Here is a 12,058-nt window from a genome sequence, read left to right as displayed (position 1 = left end):
AATGAAGACTTGTATTTGTAAAGGAGTATTTTAGAATGGATTGAAATAATCCAAATAATCTTCCACCATTAGTTGCAGTGGGCGAGAAAGATACGAGACAGACATTTCAAGATTTTGCTGATATTTTCATGTTAACCACTTGCATTTGTGACATAAAAGAAACCTATTTTGTGAAAAACTAGTGAGGAGTTTTCTTTACATTAAAACATATTTGCTGTTAAAAACAATTATGACTGATATACTAAGCACTAGCAGTAGGTTTACCAATGGTCACACATACACACACACACACACACACACACACACACACACACACACGTACCACTTACTTGAAGGTATCCATTAGAAAAGGGCTTTTAAAATCTCACAATCGTAAGCACTTAAAACCATAGTGACTCTGTAGTTTGGATAAAGCACTTTAATAGCAGATGAATATTAGAAAGAAGACATGGCAATGCATGACAACAGTTAGTGTGTTACTTACATGAGCAACATTTGACACTCAGATTAAACTCAAAATTTGATATGTTTCTCTTCAAAAGCACTCTTCCCTGACACAACACTCAAGATTTCAAAAATAAAATCCCTTCCCCAGTATTGCAATTAAATAAATACCTAACACAAGCTAATGTAAGGAGCTGAGCTGGGCACTTCATTTGACCAGAAAAGAATCAATCACTCAAAACACATTTATGATAATGTTGTCATTCATTTCTTATATGAGGTCAGTTGACAAACCCCATTTCCCATCCTCATGCATGCCTTAAGAGTTATACACCATGGCAGACAGATAAATCTGATATATATCCAGTATATGTTTACATACATGTTACAGTATGTTAGTTGGCAAGTTGATCGATTTACGGTCCAGAAAGTCGAGCAAAGCTTGAATGTATAGCTTTATTACTGTACGCAACAATACTTTCAAACAACAAACATACAAAGAGTTAACTCTCTAGCTGAGAAGATATAATACAGTTAGAGTATTGACTTTAAAATCAAACAAAACCTCTCTTGTTCAGCTTAAGTCTGCTGCAGTTATGTGAAGCTTAGTCTGCAAGGATTTATTTTGTTCAAAACAAAATGAAAAAAGATGATTCTCTCAGCTGCATCCCCCTGACTGGTTTAATGATCCTTTTCAGAAGTCAAAAATAGCTTATAAAAATAATTGTATTTGTTTGTTTTTTTCATGTGAGTGCACGTCACCCTAGCAATGCAGCGTGTTTGACATGTTTGTACACCCTGAAACCTTCTGTATTCTACCCCTCCTTTTCTTCCTCTCGCTGACTGTGATTCAGAGTTGTGGCTGCTATCCAGCCCCTGGCTACTCTATCTGGGCTGATTTATGAGAGGCTTGCGTGAGATATGGAGCCACATTCAAATGTACCAGAGCACGCATATCACAACTATGTAGCCAACTTCTCTGATTGAATAGAACAAGAAGGAAAACCAAAAACAAAAGATGATGAGGTGGTTTTTGACAGTTTTGAAGTAAAAGATCACATATTTTTTGTTTTTTTATCCCTGTCTTTGACCTTGACATGCTTGAACAGTGAATGTCTAGAGTCTCTTCACTGTCCTAATGTAATGGCAGGGGTGTAAAAATGAACTGTCTTGAATATGTAACAGTAACCTATTGCAAGGAGCAGACACAGCAAGAGAGAAAAGGCAGCGCAGCAAACAGGTGATATGTAGAAAGAGACAAGATGGCAAAACCTCACAAAGAGAAAACAAACTCTGTACAGAAACAGAAACAAGTCAATACTGAGATTAAAAGAAGGTGCACATAAAACATTCCAAACCACAGAAACCTGGAGGAAGGCCTGCATGAGAATTGGAAAAAGCTGTTGTTTTTTATGGAGTATGAAAGCACTGGCATATGGGAGGGTCAGGGGTCGATGCAAAAACCACATAGGAGGCAAGGAGCATCAGCACAGGCCATGCAAACACAGCTCCTCAATCTCCATAAGGTTGTCAGTCAAACATTTGGACCACACTGCATACAAAAAGCTATAGATGCCCGCCGCAGCTTTGTGAAACTGTGCCCTCGCAGGGTTCCTCTGTGGCTTCACAGGCATGGCGTTTTAGAGGTGGAAAGTAGGAAGAAGGAGTATCACGGTGGTGCATATATAGATATTTCCGATGGGGCTTTTTTTGTATTTTGTTTTCTTCCCAATACTTTTTGAGATTTTGTTTAGCATTGTTTTTCTGTCTAAAAAAGGCGTGCCTTCTTCTTCATGTCGTTCTTCTTCCAGAGAGCCAGGCGGTCAAACTGGTCCAGGGTCATGCCGAACACTTGCTGAAAGTCCTCTGGAGATAGATGTTTCTGGATTAGGAAATTGTGGCAGAAAAAACATTGTTATTTAGAGTGGACAACAGTAATACCAGCAGCTTCTTGTGAACCTTATAACCAAAGGAAACACTGGTGGTGGTTGGCGTTTTATTGATAAAGAAGCAGAGTGGGTGACAAGATGTTCAGACATATTGACCACAACTGTACTTTTATTTATTTATTTTTTTACCATAAAGATCATACATCTTTAAACTCAGCAAAATAGTTGTCATATATTTGTTTTTCATCAACAGCTTTCTTCCATTTGCACACTTTCTCTAAAATTATAAACTTTTTCTTTCAGAACGATACTGAAAAACTAGTTCATGCATATATTACTTCTAGCCTAGTGTATTCTATTCATTTATATCAAGATGTCCTAAAACTCCTTGAAAAGCCTTCAGTTGATCCTGCAGTAAGAGTACTGACAGGAACTAGAAAAAAAGCAGATTCTAACCATTTTGACTTCTCCTTATTGGCTCCCTGTTAAATCCAGAATTGTATTTAACCTCCTAGGACCTGGCGTCCACATATGTGGACATCACATTTTGGGTTATTTAGACCAAAATACTTAACCTTTCTCTACAGGGGCCTAATATCCACTTACGAGGACACTATACTGCTACTATTCTATCGAAATTTTGAATGAATATCCTCATATGTGGCTCTGATTTTTCGTAGAAACAAAATTTAGGTAAAAAAAAAAAAATCTGGTAATTCTTTGTTTTTACATTCATCAGGTCCCAATCAGCCCAAATATCAAAGAGAAATTAATAATGCATGCCATGGAAGAGTTCAGGTCTTAGAAGGTTAAAATCCTTCTCATCACATAAAAAGTCTTGAATAATGAGAATAATCATCTTATCTTAAAGACATTATAGTATCAATCATTCCTTCTCAGACTGCAGAATTGTGGTTCATAGGATATCTAAAAGTAGAATGGGACGCAGAGTCTTCTGCTTTCAGGCCTCTCTTCAGTGAAACTAGCTTCCAGTTGGGATCCAGTAAACAGACACTATCTCTACTTTTAAAATTAGGCTTCAAACTTTCCTTTTTGCTAAAGCATATAGTTAGGGCTGGATCAGGTGACCCTGAATCCTTCCTTAGTTGTGCTGTAATAGGTGTAGGCTGTTGGGTGACTCCCATGATGACCTTTTTTCACTTCCTGCAAAAAATAGAGTAACCTGTGTTGCTTGAACACATGTATCATTCAGAATTAAGGGTGCCTTCACAGCAGTGCAAGCTATGCAATGTGCTGCCATTGAGCTGCTCAAACTGATTAATCAATAGAACAATAAATTAATTTCTAACTGAAGCAGTATTATCTCTGGATCTTGGCCAGCATAATTTTTATTAATCTGTATCAGCTTCATGTCTAAGCCTGGGAAGGTGTGTGGTTTTTTTTTTTTGTGATCAAACGGTAAATGGCCTGTATTTGTATAGCGCTTTTCTAGACCCTAAGGACCCCAAAGCGCTTTACACAACCAGTCATCCACCCACTGGCAAGCTACATTGTAGCCACAGCCACCCTGGGGCTCATTGACAGAGGCAAGGCTGCCGGACACTGGCGCCACCGGGCCCTCTGACCACCACCAGTAGGCAACGGGTGAAGTGTCTTGCCCAAGGACACAACGACCGAGACTGTCCGAGCTGGGCTCGAACCGGCAAGGCGAACTCCCAACTCTTGAGCCACGATCGCCCACTATCAAGAGCTAGGTAAAGCTATTTCTGTGAAACAGCCAATCACCTGGTTTATATCAGCAAACAGAAGGTTTGGTTTTCACCCCGAGGTAAAAACGTTCAGGTGCCTTAAATTTTTCACCTGCCAAATTGACAGGATAATGACACTGGTGATATGAAAAAGGAGGATACTCTTCCCCATTTCATATCACCACCACCACCAATAACAACAACAACATACTGTGATAATATTATTGTGTGTAACTGTAAAACCAATGACTCATGCCATTCAGTATGTTACACAACATGTTTTCTGTTAGCTGTCAGTAGCAAAACACCTGGTGTGACATCACTGAATGGCATTCTGCTAAAGAGGTTGAATCCAAAGACTTTCAGCTTTAATTCGACAACTTTAACACAAGTTTTGCTTCAACTGTTTCAAAATTACAGCCATTTTATACACATTCCCCCATTTCCAGAGGCTCAAAAGTAGCTGGACAACTGCAAGTAGTTTAATGGCCAAGTGAGGCCTATTTCCTTGTAATTGTATAACAAGATCGTATAATCTGGAGATTATGATGAGAATTGTATTTTGTAGCTTTTTGCTGAAATGTCAGTACGAGGTCCAAAGAAATGATTATGATGAAAGAGATGGAAGTTATCTTTTGGTGGAAAAACCAAAATCCACCTCTCAGAGAGGCTGCAAAAACGTTTGTTTTTAGAAAACATGAAGAAAAGAGAGAAACAGCTCATGATCTGAAACATACCACGTGATCTGTCAAACACAGTGGAGGTTATGGCATAGCCATGTATAGCTGCCAATGGAACCAGGAAATAGTATTTATTGATGACATGACTGCTGATAGAAGTAGCCAGATTATTCTGAGGTGTATAGGACTACACTCTCTGCCCAAGGATACTCTGGCATTTATACTGGAGCAGCATGAGATCAAACCAGACACCTTCCAATTACTGGCTGACCTACCTCCTGGGCTATAGCCACTCCAACATGGACCTAACTGTGCGGGTTTACACTTTAACGGGCATCCTTACAGAGGGTCACACACTAGCTAAATAACAGAGTCATCAGTGTTTATCCAGATAATACATGAGCAAATATATCTGGAGGCATATTTGGGGTTGGCTTTGGCTTAGGAGGTGAAGTGAGTCGTCTGCTATTTGGAAGGTCAGTGGCTCGATCCCCCAGCTCCTCCAGTCTGCATTCTTCAGTTATGAGTGCTTAGGCATAAAAAAAATTACTTGCATGAATGTGTGGGTGAATTAGCTTTGAGTGCCCAAATGGAAAAGTGCTACTATCAATCTATTTACTATTTCAAAGAACTTGGAACTCTTTTTTCTTGCATTTCTATAATTTTTATATAGCCCGGACTTCAGTTTGTGCTCCTAAATTTACATTTTTCCGTGGCACAAGAACTACATGCGGTGTGTACTTACATCTTTTACTTTTCATTAAGACTACAAGCAAAGTTAAATTAAATCAAAATAAATTTAAAGCAATTAAAAACCTGTCAGTTTGAGGTGTTGCATGGGTCAGGTAGCTTAATTGACCTAATCATAACAGGCTTATTGATGTGAGTTTGAGCCTTTAATTATGTGCAATATTTTTGTTAAATATATTTAACCTCCTAGGACCTGGCATGTGGACATATGTGGACATAACATTTTGGATTATTTAGACTAAAATACTCAATTTTGCTCTACATGGGCCTAATATCCACTTACGAGGACATTGTACTGCTACTGTTTTATCAACATTTTAAATGAATATCCTCATATGTGGCTCTTATTTTTCTTAAAAACAAAAATAAGGTAAAAAAAAATCTGGTAATTCTTTGTTTTTACATTAATCGGGCCCCAATATGCCCAAATATTAAAGAGAAATTAAAAATGCATGCTGTGGAAGAGTTCGGGTCTTAGGAGGTTAAAGAAAGAACATTAATATCCTTTACAATGATTCTCTGTATTTTCAGAAATAAATACATATAAAATACTTTAAATATTTGGTTACAATAATAGTGAAAGGTACTTAATATAGCAACCCAAGCTTCAAGAGAGACTAGCCGAAAAGACACATTTTACTGCCTTTGGAGTTTATTTACAGGCAGTGTATGGTTTAAAAGTGCATAAGAATAGTTTTCTTTGTTTTTTTTCTATCACTTTTATATGTTTCCATTATATAAAAATTGACTTTTTCTCTGGGTTTAGCTGCTGATTAGTATGGCTAAACCTAAAACAGTTTGGGGTCAAGGATCAAGATCCGTGGTGGGTAAAACGCAGGTCAAACAGTTTCTCTTCTGCACACACTTTTGACAATAGGACTCCAGTCTGGTATTTCCAACCACAGAGGGAATCTCCTGAGTATCCTCAGTAACCTCAATATGGTCAGACTCCACTTGGGACAATATTTCTGTTAACTGAAAGCCTCACAGTGAACTCTCATAGTGGGGTTACTGAAGACTGAAATGTTTCAGAGGATGTTTTTTAGACAAAACCTCTCTTCCGAGGACTGCAAAACATGAGCTCTGCACCACAACACAAACCACAATTGGATTTTTTTTAAATGGGTTCTTTTAGAGACAAAAACAGTTCATTTTTTTCAGTCAGCTGCTCAAACTTAATGAAAGTTTTGAATCTTTAAATGGGTTGTGTAACAGCAGCAGGAAATTGGTTATTCTGGGACATTAGGTCCAATTTCACTTTATTTCTTTATTATAGTTATAGGACATATATGTGTGTTAAACTTGCTGTGACCTGGCACCAAATTAAATTAAACTACTGCAAATTACACTTATATTTCTCATAAAATCTCCAGATGTACTCTACTATGCAGATTATTTCTTTAACTTGAAGATTTTCTTGCAGAGGCCAAATAAATAAAGACTTCCATTACATTTATATATAAATGCTGAAGATGTTTTTTTAAAAAATCTAAACATTAATAAACCGATGTTGCAGATCTGTGTCCTCTGGTTTCTGATTTTTCACCAGATTTTAAAACCTATCAGCAGCCACAAAATCAAGGTCAGTTTATATACTGTCTAAGACTGTGCATGTCATTTGTCTTTTTCTCAGCCATACTGGCTCTGGCTTTGGCAGAGTGCTGTAATGTTAATGACAGGCATGGCATGTTTGTTTCAAAGATTCATTTGTTTAATTCATCAGTCTTTATGTGTCTCTGTAGTGGTGTTCTGCTTCTTAGTTACCAAAAATAAAAAAAATATAAGTTTATGTCGTGAAAAAAAATCAAGAAAGAGAGGCATATCCATATATTCCACTATTTCACAGTTTTCTGTCTGCAGACATAGACTGTATATAAAACAAGACCTTAACCTGTTTCTAAAAGTCATCACTGGTGATGTGCCCAGCCCTAACCGTATGTTTTAGAGAAAAGCAAAAAATTACTATTTTAGAAAAAGTATAACTAGTTTTTCTTCTGTGTCAATTACAACGATTACTTACTTTGTCTTGGAGAACAGTTTTACTCTCTGAGGTCTATATCATCACTGATAAAGACCTCTAACCTTCATCCCTATCATTCTAATGGACACAAATCAAAATCTACACATTTTTTTTTAAGAGTAGTTTTTGGTTGTCTAAAAGAGGGTTAGTGTGAGTGTTTGGAGCTAGGATTTAGGTAATTATTGATCATGACTTAGACTTCAGAGAAGTAAATAAATACAATTATGTATCCTGATAGCAAATACACACATTTCATTTACCGTAAGTTACATTTCACTTCACTTCTAAGCGCCTTTTGTATTTTAGCATACAATGTGTATACTAAGAGAAATCCCAAAATAGTTTATTTATTGTTTATTCACCACTTAAGTGATTGGAGATGGCACTTCTATAAGCTTTTGCTGATACTTTTATCCCACTTGGCTGAGCTGCCTAGCTCCTACCCAAACCACAAATTCTTGACTTGACAAAATTCTGCAATATTTTCTCAGGTTTGTTAACGACCTACGGATGGAAGGAGGGAAACAACAGAGGGGAAAGTAAGATTAGAGCTCACCTCCAGCCTGGTGCGGTCTACATCTCTGGGAAGCTTCACTTTCACTCTATGCGTCACTGCCAGCATTTCATAAGGGTAGACCTGGCAACACAAAGTAAGCATTGTGGGAGATTTATTAGGGAATACAATTATAATCCAATGTCCTAACAGTGCTGCCAAGAATATGAAAGTATATTTGCAAAGTAGGAGCAAACTCTTACCTTGTACTCTGAGGAGGGAAAAGACAGAGACAGAAGAAATTACTCTGGTGGAACAGTTATCTTTTATTTGAATTCAGAGCTATTATAAAAACTAGCACAAGTGAGCTTAAAACTAAATTACACTTGCGAACCCAAATCTCTTCAAAAATATTGGGTTTCAAAGGCGTCAAAAAGCATTAGAAATGGTCGCTCTGCTCACACACACAGACTGTTATGAGGTTGGAATACTTTCAACTCAATCTTTGCCTCAGATACAGCCAAGACCGTACACGCACGCACTGGTAAACACACAGCACTAATTTTTCGAGCTGGAAAAATGACATCATCCTTCCTCGCTCTTACTTCTTGTAACTGATCTGGAGCCAAAGCAACAGGGCTCTGCATGCTTGATCGCAACATATATGTAATGTTATTAGGCATTGTAAAAATAACCTTGATCTGACTCATAGAAAGATGATATGGTCCATTTAGTGTACATTTTATAGCTTAAGACTATTTTTTAGAAGGAAACATTCAGTTTTGGGGATGGAGCCTGTGAGATTTTGCAACAGTGAATTAGCAACGTGAAAACTGCATTTAAAACAATCAGATAACGCGCATTTAGTGGGGTTAGGTTAATTGGTTAACTTGCTCTCTGTATTAGCCCTGCAACAGACCCTGTTCAGGGTGTGACCTGCCTCTTGCCTTATGGAGGATGGGATAGGCTCCCACGTCCACTGTATCCACCTACATGCTGTTCTCATGTAAGGGAACAACTACAACACCGAAATTCTATTTTAGGTGAATCATCTAGTAATCAGATGACACTTCCTTAACACCTTTATTTAAAACGTTTTTAAATTCCCAAAGCCAGGCTGTATTCAAAAGCAGATTTACAAGTTAATGAATGCACTCTTTACAGGAAAGAAGATTTCGAATTTATTTCTAAATTAGTCCTCAAAGTTAAAATAGCAAGTTTCAGCTTCACTCAGCTGTTATTAACTGTCAAAAACAGTGAAAAAATTTTTTCATAAATTTGCCAGGATGACTCGCTGGTTGCTTTTCTCAAGCAAAACTCAGATAATTTATGTGGTTCCCCAAACTTAGAGGATAGAAAGCATATTAAACGTGTTAATGAACAGACTTTCTGAGAATACCAACAGAGACCAAGAGACATCTTGGTATTTTCCATGCGGATGCTAAGCTAGCCCTAGACTGTAAAGAGGATGTTGAGCTGTAGCCTGGTCAGAATGAGTAAGGTGAGAAAGGTGAGAGAACTGTCATACTACTAACCCCTTCCAGTATGGTAGTCTTGGTTGGTATATGATCGTGCATGGTTAAAAAAGACACCTATAGACTGCACTGGGTGTAATGTGCTATGCTGTATATGAGTGTTTTGCTGATAAAACCTTTAAAAACTTAAATGAGAACTGAGGATACATGTCTGCTCTCACCTCTCATGCCTCCCCAGCTCTGGGAGTCTGGGTCCACTTCATCCTCCATCATCTCAGCAGCCTGCGGGAACACACACATTAAACAAACACAGAGTTAGACCATAATTCAGATATTCTGTGTCATTCCTCCAAGAACACTGCTGCTCTTTATCAAAGCAAGGGTTCATCTGAAAGCCTTTTAGTAAAAGCTGTTGCCCTTGATTTGCTCACATTCTTTCAGAGTTAGCGATGGGAAGTGGATGTGACACTTCTGATAGGGAGTTTGGATTACTTTGCTCAGAGAGACTGAAAGCCAACTGATGAGACAAGGAGGGACCGATATTGTAAAGTCTCTGCTGTTTGTTCAGTAATCCATTTTCTAGTGTTAAAACTAGTGAAAAACAAATACTATTCTTTAAAATAAGAAAAATAATTTTTGAAAATAAATCGGTATTCGGTGATACTTCCCAAGCCTTTAGAATTCCTGGAGCTGAACTGGCAGGGATATTGATATATGATATACACATAACTGGTAACTGGTGTGAAATGTGAGTGTGAATGGACGTCTATCTCACTGTAGTAGCCCTGCAACACACAAGCTAAGGGCAGACCACACCATCTAACATCTGACACAAGTAACTAGTTAATTAGCTATCTTGCCTGCCAGGAAGCTAATTGGTTCCATGTTAAATTTGTCTCCATGCAACAACATGAAATGCAATATATGCCCTACCATCATGCTTGCAAAGTGGAAAAATATGGTATGGTAGCTAGAAAACTAATATACAGTGTACAGAGAATTTCTTGGTGTCTGTAACTAAACCAAGAGTCAGCCTAAACATCTGAGAAATCAAGCCAAGACAGTATTTCTTGAAGTATCTGGCAGTTCCTAAAATGACCAATTGAGACTAGCTCCAAAGCACAAAGTCTTAAAACTATCATTTAGGAATTATGGTCCAAGGAAAGAGACAAGCAGCCCAAGCATTTACTCAGCCTCTAAAGGTTCCCACCCTGATCTCATTGGGATGTGCCGTAAGACGCCTAATCTATCACTATTAGCTCCCTTGGTACCAGACATCAAAGGTCAACCTCTCCAGGTCTCAAGTTCATTCCTCAACAAGTCAGATCTATTTAGCTACATAAGTAGTGTCCACATGATATTTGGCAGGTAGCTTAGTTAAAGCTACCTGCCAAATAAAGCTACATCAGTCTTTTGTCTTATAAAAAACTCTACAGAGGAATATAAAAGCTATATTCCCATAATGCAACGTGCGGATGCCAAGATGCTTCTATCTTGCCAGGATATTGAAACTCCTTGGATACTTTGCATTAGCTTACTATGGTCTGTCAAAGATGATTAGAGTATGACAGGTAACTATTAAATATTCAGTATTGGAATTCCTATCCTCTCTCCTGAATGCTTTGATATCATGAAATCTTTCCTACTTATGTGTCACCTCGTCTATGTGCATTATGTTCCCGAGAGAGGTTTGTGTACACTGAGCATTGTATCCCAGCTGTTCTCTACCAACAAGACGATATCATCATCAGAACAAACTTCATTGCCATTCTGTGATCCTGGGGTCACTAGTCTGTGTTAATGGTGTTATTACTACCATTGGCTGTTTATGCAACTGCAGATAGTTCAGGTTTACCATCCCCAAGAGCCTCAACTACCTTTATTTCTGAGCTATTCTTTGTCCCTTGTGTCCCTCTACACTCCTTGGGGGTTGTCCATACTGACTCTCACAGCTCCCCCTTTTCTGCAGAATTTTTGTTACTGTTAGACTGCTTCAACATCACTCAGCATGTTAAAGACACCACGCTTGGACCAGAGGTAACTTCGTTAGACTTGCACTGTGTTAACCCTGCCAGCTGCAATCATCATGCATTTTTTCTCTCTTCTTATAACTCTGTGCAGGCAGTGTGTCAAGCATACCATCTCATCCAAGTCTCTTTATACATCTGGCCTCACTGTGCACCACTAAACTCTCCAATCAGCCGATGATAGTAAGTCTCATTCACTTGATTGTACTTGTAGCACACTAGATCCACCATGTTAACAATAATTTCAGCATGTGAAAAATAGTTCAATATAGTTTGCCATGACTCTATTGTAGCTCTTGACCTTTCATTTCCTTTTCTGTTCTGCTTTGTCTGCCTGTCCTCTATCCATCAACAAACACCGAGGGAGAGCAGCTATATTGCATCAGTGGCTCATAGACTACCCCCAAAGTCCTAAATAAACCAGAGCACTGCCTGTGTGGACTAAATGGTACTGACTGGCCCTGTGAAATTTGATACCAAAGCTGTGGGAAAAGGGAGGTTGATTTTTAAGGTAGAGCAAAACATTTAAATGGTTTATATGCTACTCTGAGGTTTCCTGAGTTGATTAGTA

The 12,058-nt window shown here is 38.2% G+C and overlaps 1 protein-coding gene across 15 annotated transcripts in view; it reads right to left on the bottom strand.

Moving 5' to 3' along the window:
* Positions 1-400: 400 nt before the first annotated feature.
* The window catches only part of ablim2 (actin binding LIM protein family, member 2), a 91,126-nt gene continuing 79,468 nt past the window's right edge, over positions 401-12,058 (bottom strand). For 4 of the 15 annotated variants that reach the window (XM_087837770.1, XM_087837778.1, XM_087837780.1 and 1 more), the window contains one exon: positions 9,347-9,742. In XM_087837770.1, coding sequence (XP_087693896.1) covers positions 9,647-9,742 — 96 coding nt within the window. In that variant the 3' untranslated portion in view covers positions 9,347-9,646. Of the gene's footprint in view, positions 2,327-8,048; positions 8,130-8,248; positions 8,257-9,345; positions 9,743-12,058 lie in introns of those variants that run through there. The other 11 variants (XM_087837769.1, XM_087837776.1, XM_087837771.1 and 8 more) reach the window with 7 other exon arrangements.

The sequence above is a fragment of the Neolamprologus brichardi genome, chromosome 3, assembly GCF_056152115.1.
Source record: "Neolamprologus brichardi isolate AB-2024 chromosome 3, ASM5615211v1, whole genome shotgun sequence".
NCBI classification, from domain to species: Eukaryota; Metazoa; Chordata; class Actinopteri; order Cichliformes; family Cichlidae; genus Neolamprologus; species Neolamprologus brichardi.
This window is presented reverse-complemented; position numbering and strand designations above follow the sequence as displayed.